The sequence below is a fragment of the Zosterops lateralis genome, assembly GCF_965231275.1.
Source record: "Zosterops lateralis genome assembly, chromosome: 6".
In the NCBI taxonomy this organism is placed as follows: domain Eukaryota; kingdom Metazoa; phylum Chordata; class Aves; order Passeriformes; family Zosteropidae; genus Zosterops; species Zosterops lateralis.
This window is the reverse complement of record NC_139761.1, coordinates 8,716,348-8,739,841: the sequence shown is the minus strand read 5'-3', so window position 1 is coordinate 8,739,841 and position 23,494 is coordinate 8,716,348. Positions and strand designations below refer to the sequence as shown.

Genomic DNA, 23,494 nt, shown 5'->3' with positions numbered 1-23,494 from the left:
AAGGCATCCTTCCCTTCTGCTGGGTTGGGTGGCACTCTGTGCCCTTCCAGCTGAAGCACCATGAGATGTTAAACTACTGACTTTAGTTTTGGGCTGTATCTGACTAGATATTTACATGGTGATACACTCAAAATCTGTGCAAAATGCTCAAATATTAGCTTTACTAGCCCAGTGCAAAGTACAATATTCAAGCACCGGAACAGGCTGTCCCGGGAAGCGGTTGAGTCACCATCCCTGGGAGTATTTAAAAGACATGTCGATGTGGCACTCGGGGATGTGGTTTAGTGGTGGGTTTGGCAATGATGGGTTAACGCTCGGACTCGATAATCTTAAAGGTATTTTCCAACCAGATCGATGCCATGATTCCATGGTAAAAGTGAAAAAAATTCTATGTAAAAGCCCTTACATTGCAGAGACCAGTGTGCTCGGTCCCTGGAGCAGGGTGCAGCATCCCCTGGGTCTCTGGCCGCCTGGGCAGCCTGTCCCCAGCTGTCGTGATTCCCCTCTCGGGGATCCAAACCCCGGGGCTGGGCTGAGTGTCCCCGGCCGGGGAGGGGCTGTCCCGCTCACACGGGGCTGTCGGGCGGGGGCAGCGCTCGCCTCCAGCATCGCCCAGGGGACACAGGAGCAGGGGACACACCGGGGAGCGCTCGGGGTGGGCAGGACCCCCCTGCAGCGAGGGGGACACAGCGGAGAGCTCTTCCCCCGGGGATGATCTGAGAGCGGGACACGGCACAGGGCTGTCCAGGGAACACAGCGGGGCGCTGCGGAGGAACCCCCGGCCGGGAGGAGACAAAGTTCCCCGGCGGGGCCGGTCCGGACCCCCCGCCCCGCCCTTGCCCCGCCCCGGAACGGGGGGCGGCTCCTGCGGGCGGGCAGAGCCCTGTGCTGCGGGCACGGCCCCGAGGAGGGTCCCCGGCAGAGCCCCAAGGAGGGTCCCCGGCAGCGGGGGTCCCTGCCCGCAGCAGGGTCCCCGCCGTCCCCGCCGCAGGAAAAGCCGCCGCGGTAAGGCCGGGCTCCGCCGGGGGCGATCGCGGGATCCTCTGTCGGGAGAAGTTGGGCTGAACCTCCTCCCGGGGCTGCAGCCCGGCCGGGCATCCCCTCGCCCCGCCGTGCCCCGCTCCGGCCGCTGCGACGGGACGGGTGTCCGCGGGGAAAGGAGCTCACAGGAGCTGCGGGAGGGATGGCCGGGCGCGGGGGGATGGATGGATGGATGGATGGATGGATGGATGGATGGATGGATGGATGGATGGATGGATGGATGGATGGATGGATGGATGGAGGCGCCACAGCGGCGGGGAGGGGGAGGTGGGACCCGCTTTGGGCTGCAGATGTGGCGGCATCGCTGGGACGGGGCCCCGCAGCCGCTTTGGCGGCTCACGGGAGAGGAGGGGGCCGGCCCGGGCTGCAGATGCGGCAGCAGCGCGGTGTGTACGGGTGGGATAAAGCCTGGACTGCAGCTGCCACAGCGGAGCGCACAGGTGGGAGCGGGTCCGGACCGCAGCCGCAAACGCGCCCTGGGAGGGAGGGAGGGCTGCCTGTGCCTTGGATTGCCGGTGCTGGATGTAGTTTGGGTGGCAGGTGCAGCCACACGCTGTTACAGGTGTGACGTGCTCCAGCCTGCACGTGTAGGTGCAACGTGGTGCGGGATACAGGAGGGATGTGCGGGAGGGATGTGCAGGAAGGATGTGCAGGAGGGATGGGGTGGTCCTGCTGTGCCCGGGGCTGGCGGAGCATCTCCCGCCATGGAGCGGATGGATGGTGTCCCTGCGCCTGGGCTGAGCCACTTTCAGGCTTTTATTTTGACAGATTGTTGTTATCCAGTGGTTTTCAAGACAAGGTCTCCCAAGTCCTGCCCGGTTTTCCCACATAGTTCTCTCCAGCCTCATCCTCCCTTTTGCTCAATAACTCCGCAGTGATTAAATGGCTTCTTGCAACATCAGTATACAGAGCTGAATTCCAGAGCTCGTGGGCGGGGAAGGAGTGCTCAGACAGACTGATTTTAGAAGAAATATCCCAAAACGGTGCTCGTGGTCGTCCCTCCCTGTACCAGATCAACACTGTGAATTGTGTGCTCTTTTTTTGGCTTCTTAAGACTGAAGAATTTCTCTGGGTAAACACAGTGCAAAACATCTCAGGCTCCCTGGTAGACTGCAGGGAAACTTCGGGCTTAAGTTAGTTAAAAAGGAAAGTTGGAGTCAGCAGAGTTACAGTAGGGTTGCCGTCGTCCTACTGAACTTGCTCAGAATTTGGGCTGTCTGGCCACTAATCTCATTTCTCTTCCATCGACTTAAGCTTATTTTTCCACTAAATAGAGGCTGCCAAAACTAGAGGGCAGGGGGGAGGGGATTGCAGGAATCTGTGAGGATATGAGATTTTTTTTTTTTTTTTTTTTTTTTTGTCCTAAGTTAATAATCCTATTCTAGGCTCTCATCCAAAAATATTGCTGAAAAAAATGCAAGCAGTGTGCAAGACCCATTGTATAAAAGATAATCTAAATGTAGGACAGGAAGAGACCTGGCAGGTCAGCAAATCTAAACACAGAATGATATTATTCCTTATTGCACACAGCAAATGTAATTCATTTGTTGCCAGTCTTCTGGGAAGGGGAATTTTCACAACTTTATTGAATTCATATTATAATTCTTTCTCTAATACATGGCTTTCTCTTACCTTGTATTTGCACTATGACTGCTCAGTTCTCCCTGTCTGGTGTTTTTCGCTTATCAGTGTAGGAATAGGAGTTGCATGCTTTTCTCTTCACTGTGCAATGCCAAACAAGCTACAACAAGCTACTTGCTGTCTGCTCTCATGGAGCAGGCTCCAGCTTCTGCTGATCCCTGGCAATTGTGAGCTGGCCTTCCTAATCTCCAGCTTCCCTGTGGATGAGCAGAGCTGCAAGGCTCAGAGGGCTGTCCTGTGCCTCTCATGCTTTGACACCTCACCTAGAAATAAATCCCACACCAGGTAGGTGCTGCAATTAACCTCCTCCTCAGGTTCCTCCTGTCCTGTGATGTGGGGTGAGGAGCTGGGATTTTCCTCTCCAGGTGTCCGTCTGACTTTTGTTTTCTGCTGTCAGTTCTCATCATATTCCACTCATTTTATTAATCTAATTTTTATTGCATATCCCCATGTTCTGTGCTGGTTCAGTATTCCCTCAGCTTTCTCCCACTTGCTCTGGCATGAAGGGAGAAGTTAAGTAGGATGGAGTCTCGCTCACTTGCAGTAGTGACCCCTGCTCGACTCAGGCTGACCCCTTCCATTTCATTGTCTGTCTGATCCTCCTAGCTCTGTTCCCTGTTCATTACAAATTTTTATCTTTTGTTTGCAAACTTCTGATTTCACTGGACTGCATAGAGAGTGGCTTCGTATGTGTTGCAAGCTGAACTTTATCCCTGTCTTGTGTGCCAGGTATGCTGGATAGTTTTCCCAGAGTAGCTGAGCAGAAAATTTTTCTTACCAAAGGAAGCTAAGATGCATTTTGTCCCTCTTTCCACCCGATTTACTTCCGTGGCATCGAGTATCAGATGTGGGGTTTTTCTGCAGTGATTATCCTGTTGGTGAGGGATGTTTAATCCCCCCATTGTCCTTTAACCAGCAGTGAGTAGAGGATGGGTGTAATTCAGCTGTGGGTAGCAACACAATGCTGCAGATTGGGCAGTGAACAACATGCATAGATCTGAAAAAGCTGAAGGGACTTCAGTGCTCATATCTGAGCTCAGGTTAAGCTCCCACTTTAATATCCTTGCTCTTAATATTTACAGTAAGGTCTATCAATAATGATTCAGAGAAAATACCACTGAATCAACCAAGTCAGCTCATGGGGTCGCACAGTGACACTGAAAAAATCCAGCTCTGCTCCATCCAAAATTGGTAGGTGCAGATAAACATAAGGAGTTATCCCTGCTCCATTCATTAACATATATTGGTTTTTATATAACCAGGTGAAAAATACCTAAATATTTTGCAGAAAGTAGACACAGCCCTGCAGCACGATACCCCTTGTGTTCAGTGCATGACTACCTGCTTCTGACCTAATGTATTATAATAATCCCTTTGGCATTATCCACCAAGCTCAAGTCTATTTCTCAGCATTGCCTGTGCAGCAGTTTATCACACGGTGTTCATGAGCTGGGTCTTGCAGAGGCTGCCTTCATCTCCCAATGGGCAGAAAAAAGACTGAGAGCACCAAGTGCTGCAACAGAGAGGGCAAACAATCTGTATTTTCATTTTACTGAGATCTCTCCAATCCTGTGCTGTCACCCAAAATGCTAAGAACAAATCTAGGGAAAGGAACAAGTCACATCAGATTTTGAACCTTGACTGTCTCCTTGTAACGAAGGGCAGCTTCACACTCACAGGTCTGGTATGGGATTGTCACACCATTCCAGTGGTTCCAGTTCTGCAGGCATGCTTTAAGGACTGGAGTGAAGCACAAATTGGGAATGCTTTGAAAAGCATTTGAATGACTTTTCATTGCCTCTCAGATTCCTTGTCAAGGGCAAGTATCCTCTGGCTCCTTTTTCCTAGGAAAGAAATAAGTAATGAGCAACAGCCAGGCTTTATGATTGTTACCAGATAATGTCCGTGGTGGATGAGCTGATTTTATGAAACTGAATAAGGAAGAAAATAGGGTGTGGGGTTCAAGCATGAGCCCCTGAGTCATAGCCTGGCATCTACAGGAGTGCCCAAAATTAAAAGTAAGTGATTGTGTGATGTGGCAGGTGAACATTTGTTGCTGCTTTGTCAGATAGCCTTTCACATCTGCAGAAAGCATCAGGAGAGCATCTAACAGCATGGTGGGTTTCTGTTTGATGTAATGAACACGTATTGTTCACGGATTCAGCTGTTTCTACAATTTTAATACCTGAGCTGACATTTCAAAGTGCTGGAAATGCTGGAGCCACAGATCAATGAGAATCTTAAGCAAACAATAGTGTTTGCAAAAAGCTCTGTAACATTTGAGGCATATTTCAAGGTCTCTGAAAAGCCAGCTGAGCTGATAAATGACACCAGACAAAGCCAGAAAGGACTGAGAGACAGTGGATGAAGTCCTCATTCCAGCACTGAAGTCACTCAGCTGATTCCAAAATGTTTAACGACCTCAGAAGAAATGGCTCACTTCAGAAGGGACATTGCTCCAGCACCGTGTCCAGTATCAAGTACAGACAAATGAAGAGCTGCCAAGTGCTGTAGCTGGTGAGGTCTGATGTTGAACTTGGCATGGTTGTAGTAATTATCACCAGGTGGTGTTACTTGGCATAGGCTTCCCACTTGTTATTTTTACCAGGACCATTATTCAGCCGAGGTGTGAACAGTATTAATTTTGTGGAATGTTTGAGGGCAGAGGAGGGATTTTCTCTTTGAATTGCTGCTCCATTAGAGTTTGTGAGCAGGTGTCCTCTGTCCCTCCTTGGTGCTGAGAGGACTTCCCCACAAGGTACACAAGGGAAGTTTCAGCTGATGGTTTGCATTGCTGCTCACAGAGAACCTACAGGCTCTCTGACACTGATTTCACCCCAAACCCAACTTGCAGAGCCTTCTGTTGCCTCTGCTGCTCCCAAGCTGATGGCTAATGCTAACACAGGGCATCACTAGTGGCAGCTGGCCACCTTGGAACTGTGTGGGTCTCCACTTTTCCAGATGGGAAGGCTGAGTCACATTTTAACAAGCAAGGACATCAGAGGAATTTGGAGATCACTCCAGGAAAGTGTGGGAAAGCCTGCAACCATAAAACCTGTATATTTAGTTGTGCTTTAAAATGGAAAATGTTGGTGATTTTGCCATTGCAGAGGTCAAATGAGCTCCACTCCCATCTGCTCTGCACAGGGAGCCATGGCCACCTGTCCCACCCCTTCCCTCCCAGAGGGAGGGACATTCCAGCCTCACTGGGACTGCAAGACAAGGAGGCACAGCCTTACCCCAGCATACTCTGGCCAGCAGAGGGGTTGAAGGAAGGGAAGCAGCAGTGGTCCCCAGGGCAGCAGCAGCAGAGAGCCCCTTTCCTCTCTCCAGATCAGTGAATGAGGTTGGCATCATCTTGATTTATTTATTTATTTGTATTTTTGGTGAGCAGCTCTGCTTTTGTCTGTGCAGCTAAGGCATAACTGTGTTACACTCCCCTCCGAGGATTAAATTGCATTATTTTTAATGAGACAGCTATCTCCACACTGCTTCTGTTCTGCTGGTTTCCCCTTTCTGGGAGCTGTCTGCTCTTTGCCTGTCCTGCTTTTCTGTTAAGTCATTGCTGAGCATTGGCTGGAAGCAGTGAGCTAAGCATTAGCTTTATTTTCCTGACAGAGGCCCCAGTTGGAAACAGAAGTTCCCCTAGTACACGGCAGCAGCTTTTTGTGAGCAGTGCTTTTCTTCGCACAGCCTACTGAGAAGTCAAACTGTGGCAAATCAACTCATTCCACCGCCTGGCGCAGATCAAGGTACTTCACCTAAATAAAAGGATGGCCCCTGCTACCAAAGGATTTACTCCCAGGAGTGGATGCAGCCCCTCACAGGTTGGATGTGCCACCCAGGGAGCTGCAGGAGGAGAGCCAAAGCCACAGTGCCCTCCCTGGACCATTCCTTGGGCACTGGCTCATCTCTTCCATCAGCACTGCTGTGCTGAGCCCATTCCCTCTGTCCTAGCAGGTCCTTTGGGGACACAGGATGGCACTGGGGGGTTCTGGGGTGCAGCAATGGGGTTTTTCCCCCCTCTCAGCCCACAGCTGTACATCCTGGGTGGCTGCATCAGCTGTGTGAGTAAGCCTCCCTCCTGCCCCAGAAACAGCCACAATCTCCTCTGTGTGTTTCTAGCTCAGAAAAGGCTGATTCATTCTCTGAAGCAGATTAATTACTTCTGCTATTTAGAAAAAAAAAAAAAAAAAAAAAAAAAAAAAAACAAAAAAAAGAGAGAAATCCTTTAGAATTGGTCGGCTTAACTTTCAACTGTGTGCACAATGCAGTGAAGCAAATCTGCTCTGAGCCAGAGCAGAAAAGTTCACACGGAGTAAGAAACTGGGGGTTACAATATTTACCTGTCGTGTCAGCATTGGGCTCTGCAGTTTAGAAAGTGTTTGTGAATATGTCTTCTTCTTGACTTACATAACAAATGGTGCAAATGTGAGCCTGCCATGAAGGTGAACTGGGGAACAAATGTTTTTATTCCCTGATACATTTTATAACTCGTTTCCTTTCTGGTTTGTGTCACGCTGATGTGGCAGCGGGCTCCCTGAGTAGCTCTCATCCGAAACCTGGCTGAGCTGCTCCATTTCTCCCTTGGAAGGCTGCTTTCCAGCCTGCCTGCCTGTGCTCACTTGTTTATGCACTGATGGGCTGTAGTTCCCCATTTCAGAACAAGCTGTCCAATATTCATGAGTTATTTTATATTTACCCAGTCCTGAGGCTTCTTTTATAAGCCTGGGGATAAATTCTGGGTTTTGTTGTTTCCATTACTGGAAATGGACTGAACCTCCACAAACATTACCCAGCCTTAAATAAGGCCTCTATTTATCTAGGAAGGGAGGGAAAGGACTAACACAAGGCTAAATTGATTTACAAGCCAGTAATTCCCAAACCCCTGTTCTGATAACACGTGTAAGAAAGCAAGCCATATGTGTAGAGATGAATCACTTATAAATTATATCCCAATATTCATTGTATATTAACTTATCAGACAAATATAGTGATTTTCCTCTTGAAGATTAATGACAGCCACATGTTCAGCTGTCATAAAGCACTGCAACTCTTTGGACTACAAACCTGAGGATATGATTGAACAACTGGTTTCTTTGCAAAGAACAAAACAGTGTCTGAAGTGATAAGGAAAAACTGAAAAAGGTCAAAATGATAATCATAAAATATCCTCCTGCATGTATATAAGGTCATTTTGACCAAGCATGAGACCTTTCCCTTAATCCCCAGTTGGTTGGGCCATACTAAAATCTCTTCACATTAATACAAAGACTGAGTTAGAACTGGAAAGGTAATATCTAGGAGGACAATTTTAGGTCCTCTCAAAGCAGCTGGAATGAATACTGTAGCAAAATGAAAGGTTAAGCCCCTGAATGTTTTAGGATTACTGCGTTATAAAATAGGCTCTTCAAACTTTTTTGCCCAGCACTAGAGAAAATACTCTGAAGGCATCTTTGGAGTGGATTAATGTTGAAATCATGCTAAGCCAGCCTTCTTCAAGCATTTATTTTAAACAGCTCAAATGCTTAACTTCTTGCATTAGCAGCTGAGCAGGTTCTCTGATTACCCTTGGTAATGTTCATATTCACACAAGCACGCAGGGAAGTACCTGGCAGTATCTACTGCCGTTCTCCTTAATGTGTGCAATAGTGCTTCGCCCATGCCATTAGGAATCCTGGCTATGGTCAGCCTTATCTGAACAAAAACCCTCAGGATGTTTGCGTTTGGGCTGTTCACTAGATAAGACACCAAGCCCTGTGATTCAGCAGCAGCTGAATGGAAAAGCTGATCTTGGTAGAAGGGAATCACATTTGCAACCTGTTTGGAGAACAGCTGGAAAAACACTCCCCCCTTTTGTACCGTTCTGGTGTCTTGGTAGCTTTGTTCAGAAGGGATGTCTGTAAATAATGGGGGTCTGGGTAGCTCTTTGGGGTAGTGATGCCCTCAACCCTTTCCCCTGTGGACCTCCAGCATCAAACTGCTTTTTAGCGAAGAGCTACTGTCTGCCTGAAGACCTTCACCCTTATGCAGGTGAGAGGGGTTTGTACTTGTGCTGGAAGGATACAGTTAAACCCTGGACAGGACCTGCCTGCCTCTCTCCCTCTGGGGCAGGGCTCAGAAGGTCTTTTTTCTGTAATTACATCTTCTTGCTGCTGCAGCACCAGCATGTGTACCAGGGAGCAGAGTTCAGCTGCTGTAGCGCCCTTCATCCTGGCAATGCCTAAGCAGTTCCCCTGCAGCCTTAGCATGGGTGCCATATATGTAGGCAGGATAAATGAACAATAAATATTAGGCTTCTTACCTATGCTTAGGAACACATACATCCTTTAGAAACCTGCATGTGGGTCTGTTCTTTGGGCAGAACTGCCAGTGCAATTTGGGGTTTTGACATAGGTTTTTGTCAACACCTTTCCAAATTAAGCTCCAAGTTCCTCACAGTTCATGGTTTAATCTCCTCAGGTGGAAGCACCCTCCCCAAAACAGGGTGTTTCTTTCTTGCAGAAGCTTCCTACCAACAGAACCGCAGAGCAAATGTTATGGGTGTTTTAAGCAGATCAACCCCATTAGATACAAAGTTCCCAGAAATATGCTACTGGCAGCATCAGAGTCCTTTATTTTTGTTATCTGAAGTATTCATCAGATAAAGACTACTTCAGAAAGCTTTTTGCTTCTCCTTTTAGCATCCTCTAAAGCGAGTGCATTCAGCTGCAAAGCAATCGGAGAGCTGCTCTGTGAGGAGAGAGCTGGAGGGATGTCAGTCTTCAAGGAGAGTAGAGAAATTCAGTAAGAGCCAGCAGCAGTCAGCTCTGCAGTTCTTGTCTTGCTCCTGTGGTTTCCTGAGGATGCTCAGATGTCTCTGCTCCCCATGAGGGAGCAAACTGGCTGTGCTCTCCCAGTACCTGGGAAGGTCATAGTTAGTTCACCCCAGTAGCTCTTCTGACATCTCCTGCTGCCCTCAATGCATAAGGTTGTGTTGCAAAGGCCAGATGCCTTGTGGGCAGGGGGAAGATTTGACTGTCCCCCTAAATTTGTATGTCTTCACCCATGCCTAATTCCCCTTCAGAGCCATTTCAGCTCTTGGTTTGACACTGGTCCTTCTGCATACTTAACTCGGAGTTCAGTCCTCAGATGAACAGAGAAATTGAATTATCCAAGTTTATTGTCCTAATTTTTCCCCTGTAGACGTACTTGTTACCACTGGCCACATAGGTACCAGAGTACCCAACAAAACCCATCACAGAGATGCAGAGAGATCTGAATATCTCTCTGTGCTGATGTTTAGTGATTTAGAAGGAAGTGATATGAGGCATTTTAGGCAGGATCACCTAGAAAGAGCCATTGCAGCAGACCTCTGGCTGGCACAGGTCTCTCTGTCAGCCCAAAATGAGCTGGGTGTTCCCTTTCCAAAACCCTTGACATGACTTCCTGAAAAGACACTGGCATGGGAATAAATTTGTCACAGAAATGTAAAGCAGCAAGAAGACACTGATTGCTGTAATTAGGAATAATCTAATTCCTAAAGGCAAATGGGTAGTATTTATGTCTGTTTAATTGGATTCCTGAATTTTGTGGACCAGCCATGTGGGCAGTGAAGTCATTGCACTGTGATTCAGAGGCAGCAGAGTGATACTCAAAAAGTAGAGGGTCTCAGTTATACTTTACGTAACATGGAACGAAACTCTTAGTTATTGATGTAATCTGTTTGAATTTGGAGTAGTTATTATTCAGAGGAACACCAAATCATCTGCTAGAAAATTGGGGTAAAATTGGGCTGATTTGCTGGGGGAAAACTATTTAGCCCTGTCTCTGAGCAACTTGAAAGTTCATGCCCATGAGGAGATGAACTACAGAGGAACAGACCAGCCTGAGAGATGGTTTTCCTGCTTTTCAGCCCAATTTCTCTGCTTCTGCTTTTTTGCTTTTGGGTTTTTTGAGGGTTTTTTGTGGGGTTTGTTGGGTGGGTTTTTTGTCATATCAGAAATGATGGAACCTTTTTAAAAGGAGAAACATTTCTGTAATTTCTCAGATTCAGGCTTCAGATGAAACCTGATGGGACCTGATTGATAACCTTTTACATTGCTTCCATGGTTTTCAAGGGTAGGAATTTGCACCATCACAATTCTTTCTTTGCAGGGGTTTTTTTTCCTCTTAAATTTTATTTTTTTTCCCATAAAAGCTGCTGTGAACCTGGTCTTGTTCCCAAGAACCAGATTAACAACTAATCTTTTGAGGACTTGGGGATTACACTTCAGCAGTGCGTGCAATGTAAAGGGACATTCATTTGCTGTTGTAAAACCCATCCTGAATTAACAATAGTCTTGGATTGTATGGACACACCCCCGGAGTGTTTCCTATGGCAGGATGGGGAATTATGCAGAGTCATTTCCCTGGACATTACATTGTTATGGTGAAAGTGTTTTATTTAGAAAGCATGTGGACAGTTTGGTCTCTTAAAGGCCAACTGAATTTGGACCAAGGACAGATAGATCAGTGTATTTCTAATGCTGGTGGAGTCGTGCTCATGTACACAAGGGTTAAGTTTCCCACCTAAGGCAGGAAGACTCTTGATGTGGGTTCCACCTTTGATCTGAGAGGTTCAGTTCAGGGTGGAACCTCAAAGAGTAAGAAATAAACATTTGAAGCCTACCTGCTACCCCTGAGCCAGGCAGGAGGCCTATGCTGAAATGGGCCATGTGAAACACTGAAATATTCACAATTTAATAATGGCTGGGTTTCAGTTAACACCTCCCAAGAGGCTGAGTGGATGCATTTTGCAGCTGTGGCTCACAAACTAGTTTGCTCATGAAATGTCAACCAGAAAGGCACAGAGATGTGTTCTCTTTGAAAGAGCTTTTAATGCTTTCAGAGCCTGCTCAGCCCATAAAAGCTGGGCTGGACTGAAGCTCAGCAGGACCTTAGTGGTGCCTGATGAGAGCAGAATTCTTGTCAATGAGCCCCTGCTCAGAGGACACTGCCTGAGCTCCCAGCCTTTGCTATGTGGCTTCTCTCCCAGGATGGGCAGCCTTGGGTTACAAATCCTCAATATTTTAAGCTGTCCTGATTCTTCCAGCATTGCAAAGACCCCTGAGATCTTGCACTGTTTAAAGCTCTGGTTCCACAAAGCTGCAAAACCCAGCACAGCTTATGCAAGATGCAAGGGGCTGTCCCCACCCACACCCATGCTCTCCATCCCACAACCCTGACCAGCCTGCATCCTCTTTTTCCCTTCTCATTGTTTTTCCTTTCCTTTGCCAGATCATCACCCTGCTTTGGTCATTTCCCTGCTTTGAGTCACCCCGTGCCAGGAGTGCTTTTTCATACTGGCAGGCAGACATGGAGTGGGGGACAAGGCTCCCACCTTCCCAGCTCATGGGGAAGTGACACAGTGACACCCTCCCAGCCACCAGCACAGGGTGAATGAGAAGGATGACAAATGACATGCAAATGCCTTCCCTGGAGGCTACAGTAAAGTCATTTCCTTGCACCTTTCCGAAGAGTGGTATTTGCATACTATCAGACACTGACATCCTGTTGGACTTTCTTAGAGTGTGTGAATTGCAGACACACTCTTTTGGGGATTTACACTATGTTGGCTGAAGCTTGCTTAGTGGAGAGGAGAAAAGGAGCTGGCTGGGGAAGGGAGGGCTCACACAATTGGTTAAGAAGTATCCTTCCATGTGGGAGAGACAAGGGAATAATTTGGCTTCAGCTCTGAGGAGGAATTCTTCCCTCTGACAGTTTCCTATGTCCTCTTGGCATCCTGGGGAGGTTTTTAAAAACATCATCAACAACAACAAAAAAAAGTCAATAAAAGGCTTTTGGCTCTTGTATCTGCTTGTATGACAGCTTCTCACAGAGCAGAAGCCAGGAGTCTTAGAAAGTTACCACTGCACTGTCCATGTTGCTGGGTAACAGTTTCTGCTCCTCACATGACCCCAAATAATAATAATAAATTGCATCCCAAAATGCTGAATGGTGCTGGAATTGCTGCCAGATGGAGCTGCTGCCTCTGCCTGAGTATGGGCACTGGAGCAGGGAAGTTTCCAGACCCACCTTCACCTCACATCCCTCCAGTGTGGAATCCACTGTGGTAGTAGGTGAGGGTGTCCAGGGTTCACACCCACCATGAAAACAAAATCTGACAGCTGCACCAGTCTGGTTTAAACCTGGCTCACCACATTAAGGGAAGTGATTATTGAGTGTCTTCACACTTATAGTAGCAAAGAGTGGTTTCAAACCCATTTGAAGCTAAGCTTGTGGAACCTCTCATATAAATAAGGGTTTAGAGGCCACTGAAGATCCTTACATAAACGTCCTTGAGCATCTCACTTGAGCTTGATTTGTTTGTGGTCCTGTAGCAGCTGAGTGAGAAGTTTGTTAATTTACTGAGGAAGAAGGCACCAGTGATTTTATTTTATTTCTTTTATTCTTACTGGTGGGGTTAAAGCTGGTAACTCCACTGCTACCAACACATATTGAGTGGACACATTTACCCATTTTGTGAGACATCACACAATGCCATAGCTTGTATTTGCCCAAGAGAGAAAAGCTGTGCTGGCACACAGCATTCTGATGGTGGTGAATGAGGCTGAATCAGAACACGTTTTTCCTTTATTTGTGAAAGAATAAGCTATACTGGCAAAATACATACAAATTTATACCAATATGGCCACTCTTTGTCTATGCATGAAGTCCTTTTCTGGGGATTTGCTCCCAGCAGAAGGCAGTGCCAGCCCTGTGCCAGGCTCAGTCAGAGTGTGGATGGCACAGTTCCTACCCACCAGCTGCAGCAGGGTGTGTGTCCATGCTCCCTGATTTCCTAAAGAAAAAATATTCTCATAATGGTTTGCAGCACTGCTGAGGCCTCTGCTGACCTGGGCTGTGTTGTGAGAGCTCCTGTAGGCTGTGCCAAAGCAAAGCACAGTGTGCCAGAGACCTCATGAACTTCTTCAGTACTGAAGAGCAAGAGTGGGCACTCATTCCAAAATCTCTTCATTTTTTGATCATAAATCACACATTCTGGCCTCTGATGGAGGTGATCTACAGAATGTGTAGATCTAAAGACTGCTGAGGCTACTGGCCATGGGAACAGAAGGATGGAGCAGCACCTGGTTTACATGCTGGGGCAAGGTCTGTTGTGCCTTTGGTTTGCTTGCCTGAATTCCCCACCATGCCCTTATCCTCAGCTGCCCTGGGAGACTGAGAATGCTGCTGGTTCCTACAGACACTAATGGGCCCACACCAAGGGATCAGCCTGGTGTCTAAAATAGAGATTTGTGGTTTCCCCCAGCTCATCTTGGTTCGTAGGAGGATGGTTTGTTGGCCTTTATGTAGGTGAGCTCTCCCAACACTGCATAGGAAAACAACAGCACAAATGAAAGCAAAAGGAGAGGTGGAGGAAACACATCACACTTCCAGAAGTGATTTTGGAAAGCACAAAGCCAGGATGTTGTTTCTTTTTGGGACTGAGTAGTCTGACATGTTGCAAAATACAAAGGCTTGGCATCTTCCCAGCAGCAGAGGGAAAACTGGAACTACCCAGAAGCGAAACCTGTCATTAGCACTCAGCCAGGCAGAACAGGCTCCTGAGTGCCAGGAACAGCCATGGAAGGGAGGGGGGACTGAACAGCATAAAGGAGCTTTTCTCACCCTGGCAGCCTTGTGGAGGGGAGCAGAGAGCTGTGAGGGCAGTGTGTGGGATTGGGATGCTCCCAGAATTCTTCAAAGGGCAGCAAGGAGCTGCTGTTCCCCCTTACACACAGCAGCCCCAAAGTCCTGTTCTTCTGCATAGGCAGCGGGTCTGCTCCCCAAAAAATCAGAGTAGTTTTGACCTTTGCAGTTTTTCTCCCTTTTGTTTTCACTCAATTATACTTAGCTGCCCTGAGAAATCTCTTTTTACATGTCCTCCCCAGTCCTTGCTGTGATCCGTGTCATCCTGGAGGCATGTCATAATTTAGACTGAAAGCTGTGCTGTGCAGCTCTGCTTTCCACAGCTTCACAGGATGGAGGAAGTATTGATGTGCCCTGATTTATCTCCCACAGATGTCATCTCCCTAGGAGTGGACTTGAAGGACAGAGAGGCACAGAAAACTGAATCTGGGAAGCACCTGATTTTAGAAAGAAAGGAGGAGGAAATTTTACAGACCAAGTTGGATGGATGCAGGGAACATTATAACTTTGCAAATCCAGTGATCCAAGGAGTTCACACCATGAATTGTGATAATGCTGTTGCCACATGCAAGAACACAAAGGATACCTTTATGTTTGCCAAAGGAATCTCCTAAAATTAAGAGTACTTTTACATTGATGCTGCATTAGGCCTTATAGCAACCTTTCAGTATCTCAAGGGGGCTAACAGGGAAGCCAGGGAGAGACTTTCCATCAGGAACTGTAGTGACAGGACCAGGAGTAATGGGTACAGATTGAAAGAGAGGGACATTTTTTACTCGGAGGGTAGTTAGACACTGTCACAGGTTGCCCAGGGAGGTTGTGGGTGCCACAATCCAGGCCAGGCTGGATGGATTGAGCAACCTGGTCTGGTGGGAGATGTCCCTGCCATGGTAGCAGGAAAGGGACTAGATGATTTTTAGGGTCCATTCTAATCCCTCAGCATTCTGTGATTCCCCATCAGGGCTATCCAGCCTCTCAGGGTGAGAAGATGAGGAGAGGATTGCATTTAAGACATGTAGATGTGGCACTTGGGGACCTGGTTTAGAGGTGGGCTTGGCAGTGCTGGGTTAATGGTTGGACTCGATGATCTTAAAGGTTTTTAATTTAACCTAAACTATTCTGTGATTCTTTGTTGTGGCTGTGAGTGCCCCCACAGCAGCAAGGACAGACACTCTGTCAGGCTGTGCCCAAGGGAGCAGCACCAGCCCCAGTGCTGAGCAGGCAGCTGGGGAGGCAGAGCGTGGGTGCTGCAGGCATGGTCAGGGTCTGGAGACACTGCTTCCACCATCACAGCCCCCTCTCTGCCCTGGGAAACAAAAAGCAAAGCTCCCTATGACCTTCTGCTGGCAAGAGGTGAGGTGTATTCAGCTGTCCTGTCTGGTTTTGTCTGGGCACTTCCCTTCCTTCAGCCAGCATAGTCTAAATAGCCTCTGTGAGCCAGCCAGGTGTGTTGCATTTCAATCCTTGTCTGTCTCACTCTGCTGACATCATTTACCTGCTAACAAGCTTCCGTGGTCAGAGATAAAAGGCAAAACCAGCAGCCCTTTAAGGATGTATCTGAACATCTTTGCAACACTTTTCCTCATGGAAAAATATGGAAAGATGTTGCATTCACAATATATCACTCATATCTGTGTTTGTAAACAGATTTATCACACCATCTGCAGAGTCGTATTGCCATCTCCTCCATATTCATTTCCTTTCCATTTATATAGTACAGCTCCTGTTTATTTTATTCCCTTTTTACAATTAGATACATTAGTTACCTTTATCCTTTCCCACAAAAAGAGTGTACTCTCTGTGGAGAAGAATATTTAATCAATCCAGCTTGTTAATTTTAGAGCATAAAAAAACAAAAGCCAGGACTGTTTGGAGAGGTGCTGCCCGGTTCTGTTTCTCATCTCTTCACATCTGTGCAGAGCAGGTGGGAGGGAAGGATAATTCAGAACAAATCTGCTTGTAAACAGGATGCTCTCTCGGTATTTCCTGTCTCCTGTTGCACTGGTGGAGCTTAATTTTCAGGAATCAGCTAAGCCTGAGGTCAATAATTCTGTTGTAGTTTCTCTGACTTGCTGTAGCTGAGAGGATGTAATGCAAATACAATGCAATGAGACATTCATACATCTGGGAGCACAAAGTCAGCCTGCTTTGTTACCTGGCTGGATAAGAAATGTTTAGTCGTGTTCAAATTAAAAAAGTGATTTGCTGAGTATAAAAAGAAATCACACAAGAGAAGGGGAGCTTGCAGTTGGCAGCCACTTGTGCAGCCCCATGTGTTGACCAGCACCCAGGTCAGATGGTCCTCAGTACTGCCCTGCTCTGAAGGTCCAGCCTGGCCCAGAGGTGCAAAGGGATGGCCGGGCTCCATGCACAGCCTGGAGGAGAATTTGACTGCAGGTGGACCTCTGCAGCCCCACAACTGTAGATTTCCAGTCACCATAACTGGTGAGAGGTGTAGGATGCTGCCCCATCCCCAGGGCTGTGAACCTGGGGCAGGAAACTTTTGCTTCTCTCCCTCCAGTGTGGAAGGATTTCTCTTCACCTTTGCATTAAGGCTAAACCAAATTCCTGGGCTTGAGTACAGGGGAGGGACTGGGGTTGACTAATCCCCAAAGGAATTTTACCAAGAGTGAGTAAGGGCTCTGGGCTGCAGGGAGTGATGACAAATCTTGGAAACTCAAGCCTGTGCTTTGGCAGGGAGGTTTGTTTGGGGATTGGTTGGGTTGGGTTTTTTATGGTCCTTTTTATCACTTTTCAGCTGTACAGTGTGTTCTCAGATGGTGTATTTGCCACTTCATGTTTTTGGATCGTGACCATCATCTTTTCAGCTAACAGAACAGGGAGCAACTGGGTGCTTGGCCAGCTTCTTTCCCACTGAAGCAAAAGAAAACTCTGCAAGAGGGTTTCTCCAGAGCTCTTTAAATGAATTTTCTGTCACCATATCCTGCTAACTCTTCCACCCCTCTGACCTCTCAGTGCAGACTTTGATGCTGTGAGTTGCCAAAAAGTCCCACCATCACATTTTCTCTGGGAAATTTTTCAAGTGTCCTACCTCATCACACTTTCCATCTTTCCAAGAGGCATGTTTAAACCTATAATATCATGCCTATCACTAATCACTGAGGAAATCTTCTGGCTGTGTATTTGCCAAGGTGAGATTGCCATAATTACTCTTTGGGTAAAACAGAAGCCATGCAGCTCTGCTGTGGAAAAGGAGCCAGGACCTTTCTCAATGGCACAGTCCTCAGAAAAAAATCCCAAGGCCAGCTTTAAAATGAGATTTTTTTCCAACCAGTGTAAAGGGTCCATCCTTTATCTTGGTGTTCTGGAGGATAAATCTTCCAGTGATTACTTTGTTTAGATTTTTCAAGCATTTTCTCTAGTCACTGCTGGGCTAGAAAGCCTTGTGCTTGAACTGAGAAGGGAAAATAAGAGTCTCCCATAATCCCTTCCATCCCCTAAGTGCTGAGTTTTTGGGCCAACTGGCCCCAAGTTATTTTGAGCTCTTTGCAGGCTCAGCAGCCCAGGGGAACAGAGGTACTGGTGGTGTGGCAGGACAGGGAGGTAGCATCAATTTTTGTGGGGCAAACTGTCACCTATGGGAGCAATTCAGATTTAAAACAGAATCACAGATTCACAGAATATTCTGAGTTGGAAGGGACCCCCAAGGATCATCAAATCCAACTCCTAAGTGAACAGCCCATATGGGGATCAGATCTACAACCTTGGCATTATTAGCACTGTGCTCTGACCAGCTGAGATAATCTCAGTTGCCAGAATGGTTACATGCAGCTTTGAAAAGGACCTGCATTGTATGACTTGATCCCTGTGAGTCTGAAAAATAATAATCCTGCCTAAAACCATGAAATCTGGCAGCAAGAGTTACACTTGGCTTTGCAGTTTCTCTGTGCTGAATCAGTTCCTGGCCTTCCTTGTTGCTGATGGCCTGGGACAGGCCATGTTCCCCAGGGGGACACCTCATTGCTCCCCATCTCCAAAAAGGTGCTCTGCTGTTTTCATAGCAAGCCTCCTGCTGTACCTGCACTCACAGCCTGTCAGGCTCTCATATTATCAGGCATAAACACCATGTGTACAAACATATTTGCTATTACAGCAGACAGGAAGGGATTAAGTGAGTGCTATAAAATTAACCTCAACATCAGTCAAAAGAAACAAAAGCGGAAAAGGAACAGAGTAATCAGATGCTCTTATGAGCAGGATATGCTCAAAATTATTTCTCCATCCCATTACAAATGCTTAGAAACTGCACAGCCTCTACAGCACAGTGAGATTTTGAAGTGGTTTAATGGGCATTAGGAGTTCAGAGCTGATAATGCTGCTTCCAACCTTATCCTTTCACTGTGTGAAAATAGGTAGTGGCAATTGACTGGTGTAAATTGACTACTTTTAAAACTGTATTTGCCAGCTTGGATGTGCTAAAAGTCTCTCCACAGAGTCTTCAGAGCCTGAATGTAATGTGTGTGGTTAAGGTGGGGATATATTGAGTTTCTTCAACAGAGGACTGGTTGCAGTGTGTGCCCTACGTGCTGGAGAGCTGGGACCTGCTGTAGTCGAGCTTTACATCCCAATTTCTGGACAAAAAGCAGGGCTACTGGATAGTTTTTAGTCCAAACTTCTCACTTTGTCTTTTTTTTTTCTTTCAGAACAAACCATTCACAATGTCAATCAAAAAGGAAGGTGCCCACAAGAAGTGGGCTGCCCTGAAAGAGAAACTCGGACCCCAGGAGACTGACCAGTCAGAGGCCAACCTGGAAAATGCAGAACCAGAGCTGTGCATCCGTCTCCTGCAAATGCCCTCTGTGGTGAACTACTCTGGGCTGAAGAAGAGGCTGGAAAACAGCGACGATGCCTGGATGGTTCAGTTCCTGGAGCTGTCTGGGCTGGATCTCCTCCTGGAGGCCCTGGACAGGCTGTCTGGGCGAGGGGTGGCCAGGATATCCGATGCCTTGCTCCAGCTGACCTGCATTAACTGTGTGCGAGCCGTCATGAACTCCCACAAGGGCATAGAGTACATTGTGAGCAACGAGGGCTACGTCAGGAAACTCTTCCAAGGTGAGAAGGCATCTTCCTGCTTCATCCATCATGTGGCACTTTCCTGTTGCTTATCCTCCTGCCCCGCACCATGCTATTTGGAAATGGTTGGTCACTGATTAATGAGATTGTTTTCTTCATTAAAATAAAAATGCTATGAAATCACCTTGCCTTTGCCACCCAGTGCTATTTCCACACAAATGTTGTAGTTTACTGAGAAGCCGGGGGTAAACCCAGCCTTATCTGTATACAGGCATAAGAAATCTTCAACCCTTTGGTTGTCAGCAGACATTTCCTATTCAGTCTTTGAGAGTTCCAAGGACAGAGGAGAGGAACTGAAAGGGCTTGGAGTCTTGTAGCTTGTAAAGAGGAGGGAAAGTGGCATGTTTGGACTCAAGAGAGCCTGCTCTCTGTGCTGCTCACTCTGCTCCTCCTGGAAGATGGTGGGTAACAGCACTTATATTCTCCTGCCATTCACTTGGCTGGTCTTTAGCTTTGAAAGTCATTGGGGCATCTTGTAGAACTTACTGTACAGCACTTAGTGGTGGAAGGAAGGATAACTTCTGTTATCCTGGAAGGGTAACTTCTGTGCTGCTCCACAGAGATCACAGCTGTACCCAGAAACCTTTATTAATAGCTTTTTAAAGTGCATTTAGTCTAAAGGCTGACTTGCCTCCCTCTTCAGTTTTGAAGTCCCCTTCCTTCCTCTTCACCCTGTGTTTTCTTAGCCTATATAAAATATGGACCTGGAATTTTTGTACTGTGAAAACAAGGGGGTATCCTGGACTTTTCAATGTTGGAGCTGCTTTGTGCTCCAATATAGGAAAAAAAAAAAGACAGCCTAACACACTCCCTCCTAGCTCTCAGGGCTCATAGAGAAAGAGTAGTGCAAAAAGGGAATGCATGGGGACCCATTGGAACAATTGCTCTAACTCATATGCATATTGAGCTTTTCTGCACTAAAAATAAGAGTCATTAATCAAAGAAAATTGTTCAACTGCTGTTCTAGAGAATACTCATACGTGAAACTGGGAAATAAATTTTGTGAGTGCTGAAAAATCTTGGCTGATGAAGCTTGTCACTGGGACATAGAAAAAATGAATAACTACAAGCCACACCAAAATGCCAATGGGATACCTGTAGCATTTACTGTTCCCATTAGAAGTTACCATTGCATAATGCAATTGGGATGGGATATCAAATTAAAATATTTCTGTAAATTAAAATATTTCTCTTCCCATCATCTATCGTAATGGGTCCTCTCCAGTCTCTTTTCTACTACTGCTCATAATCCATGTAGCAGAAAACACTATTTAGAACATAAACATCATTATAAATTCTACTTTGTTTTGTTCTGTTTTTTCCTACAGCACTTGACACAACTAATGTCATGGTCAAAAAGCAAATATTTGAGCTCCTGGCTGCGCTGTGCATTTACTCATCAGATGGCCACTCTTTGGCTCTGGATGCTTTGGACCATTACAAGGCAAGTGTTTGGTTGCAGCAGGAAGAATGCCTCAGCTTTGATCCATGCAGACAGATGATCCATATACCACAGAAAAGGGTGGGAATAAGGCTTACTTTGCATTGTTTTGGTAAGAGAAGTAAGGGTTTATAAAGTGAAAGCTGTAGGAAGTTTTTTGTGGTCAGCGTAGGTCTGTGGTGCTGTTCTGTGACTTGTGTGGACAGCTGACTGCCAGCCACAAGGTGCTTTCTGGCAGCAAGTGCACCACAAGCACAATAAATGTCACCACATCCACAGGTTTCACTCCCACAAGCTCAGGTACATGCATCAGTTACCAGAAAGCACAAAGGGATCCAAGAGGTGTTTTCAATGGCTTTGTCTGCCAACCAGCCCCTGCTCCACAGTGGAGGAGCTCTGCTTTTACCTGTGTCCTCCTGTCCTCGTGCACAGTGGGATAAACTGAGGATTTCAGATGCTAATTCCACCTGCCCTGCACTACAGTCCTGGGCATTTATGCCTAAATAGACCATTCTTGATCATAATATCAGTTGTGTTACCAACAGAGTGTGAAGAACCAGCAGTATCGATTCAGCATCATAATGAACGAGCTCTCCAACACAGACAACGTGCCGTACATGGTGACACTGCTGAGTGCTATCAATGCCATCATCCTGGGGAAAGAGGAGCTCAGAACAAGGACACAAATCAGAAATGAGTTCATAGGTAAGGATGTTTGTCACACCTTTCCCTGGAGAAAGTCAGTTACCAAATGGCGTTTTTTTTTCAGATGTATCTTTATTAGATATTGGATATTAGGAAAAAGTTTTTTACAGAAAGAGTGATAAAGTTCTAGAGTGGCTTACCCAAGGAGGTGGTGGAGTCACCATCCCTGGATGTGTTTAAAGACTGAATGTGGCACTCAGTGCCATGGTTTAATTGAGGTGTTAGGGCTGGGTTGGAGTCGATGATCTTGGAGGTCTCTTCCAACCCTGTGATTCTGTGATAAGGTGCCTGAGGAGGCTGGGGAGCAAAACTGCAAATATTAATTTTCTTCTTTCTTTTGACCTTTATTCTCAACAGCCTTTCTGTCAACAGATTGTTTTAACTTGGCTGCTTTCCCATAGCTTTGATCTTTTCTGGAATCACTTGAATTTCTTCAGAACATTTCTATAACCAACCATCTTATGTGCCCACATTTACTGCAACTACTTGTAAGAGTTGATAAAGTTTCTTCACTCTGTGTCTTATCAGTCGAGCCACAGAGGCTGTCCTATGGTTCAGAGGTTCTTTCCAACTGCTAGAATCTGAGGCTCCCAGGTACCTTTGTTGGGATTCACCTCACATACTGAATGCATCTGAGTTGGTGAGCCTGGGCTCCATTTCTCTCCATGGACATCAAGGAACATTTGACCTTGTATCAGTAAAATCAGTATCAGACTGATTTTAGATATCTAATTTGTACTGAGGTCACTCATGCCCCAAAACTGCCTGTGTCCCTCTGTAACCTCAGGGGGATTGTGCAGTGGCTCACACAGGTGCTGCAGTGTCTCATCATTTACCAGATTGACTCTGCTCACTTTGATAGATACATTTGAAGATATTTCCACTACTTTTTCTCTCTACAAAAAGTATTTATGAGCATAACATATATAAAGATCATACCAAATAAGTACCAAGTGGGTCATAATGCAACTATATGTATTTTTTTCACCTGCCAGGGCTTCAGCTGTTGGATGTTTTAGACAAGCTAAGGTAAGGATCTCTACTTAATATTTTTTAAATGAGATTGAGAGTGAAGTAGCTGTGGAAACTTCATACTTATCCAACCTTCTGTAGCGTGAAGTACAGTGTGCCTGGGTGGAGTGGACCATGCTTGTATGCACCCATTCCATGGGAGCTAGAGGCATTTGGCCAGTGTTAAGATGCTCTTGCCAACCACAGTGTCACGGGGACAGCTGTTGGCACAGATGGCATGCACAGAGGCTCTGGGCACAGATGGAGCAATGTCCTCATTGAGGCTGTTTCAGACTGAATCTGAAGCAATGCTGTGGGCTCACTGAGCAGCTCACTGTGTTCAAAACCACTTCACTGCTGCTGTTGGTCCCAGAAGCATCCAGCTAGAACAATTTACTAATGCATATCTGAATGTAAGTTAAAAATTATATTCTATTAGGAACATCTGTGATAAATTCTAGAATGCAGTTTATGTGAGTCGCAGTTATCCATGTAACTGGAGTTGCTTCATCCAACACCATAAAAATTAGGGAAGAGATGATCTTTTAATAGAGCAGCAACTGTAAAATTCTAACAGAGTGGTCTTGAGAGGGCTGAAAAAGTCAGCTTTAGAGTGTCTGTGTTTTTTTAATCCAGTTTTGAATAACAGAGGAGATTTTTCAAATAGAAACATCACTGGAATATTTTTAATTAGTCTTGACTTTAAAAAAATAAAGGTGGCAGCCTGGTTTCAAAAAGATCAGAATGCCACTCTGTTGTTACAGCTCCAAGGAGAATTCCACAGCAAGCCTATACAGGGCCAGGTTATGCTATGAGAAGTCCCATTCCTTTGTATGTGTTGATTGTAGGAAGAGGTACATTCAGTTCAAGAAAGGATGCACTGATGGC

The 23,494-nt window shown here is 46.3% G+C and overlaps 1 protein-coding gene across 6 annotated transcripts in view; it reads left to right on the top strand.

Annotated features, from left to right (window-relative positions):
• Window positions 1-317: 317 nt before the first annotated feature.
• Window positions 318-23,494, top strand: part of INF2 (inverted formin 2) — a gene marked incomplete at its 3' end in the record, with an annotated part of 43,161 nt that continues 19,984 nt past the window's right edge. For 3 of the 6 annotated variants that reach the window (XM_083862704.1, XM_083862700.1, XM_083862703.1), the window contains exons 1-5: window positions 906-1,005; window positions 19,020-19,428; window positions 20,778-20,893; window positions 21,436-21,595; window positions 22,591-22,624. In XM_083862704.1, coding sequence (XP_083718830.1) covers window positions 19,035-19,428; window positions 20,778-20,893; window positions 21,436-21,595; window positions 22,591-22,624 — 704 coding nt within the window. In that variant the 5' untranslated portion in view covers window positions 906-1,005; window positions 19,020-19,034. Of the gene's footprint in view, window positions 336-905; window positions 1,006-17,433; window positions 17,508-19,019; window positions 19,429-20,777; window positions 20,894-21,435; window positions 21,596-22,590; window positions 22,629-23,494 lie in introns of those variants that run through there. The other 3 variants (XM_083862702.1, XM_083862705.1, XM_083862701.1) reach the window with 3 other exon arrangements.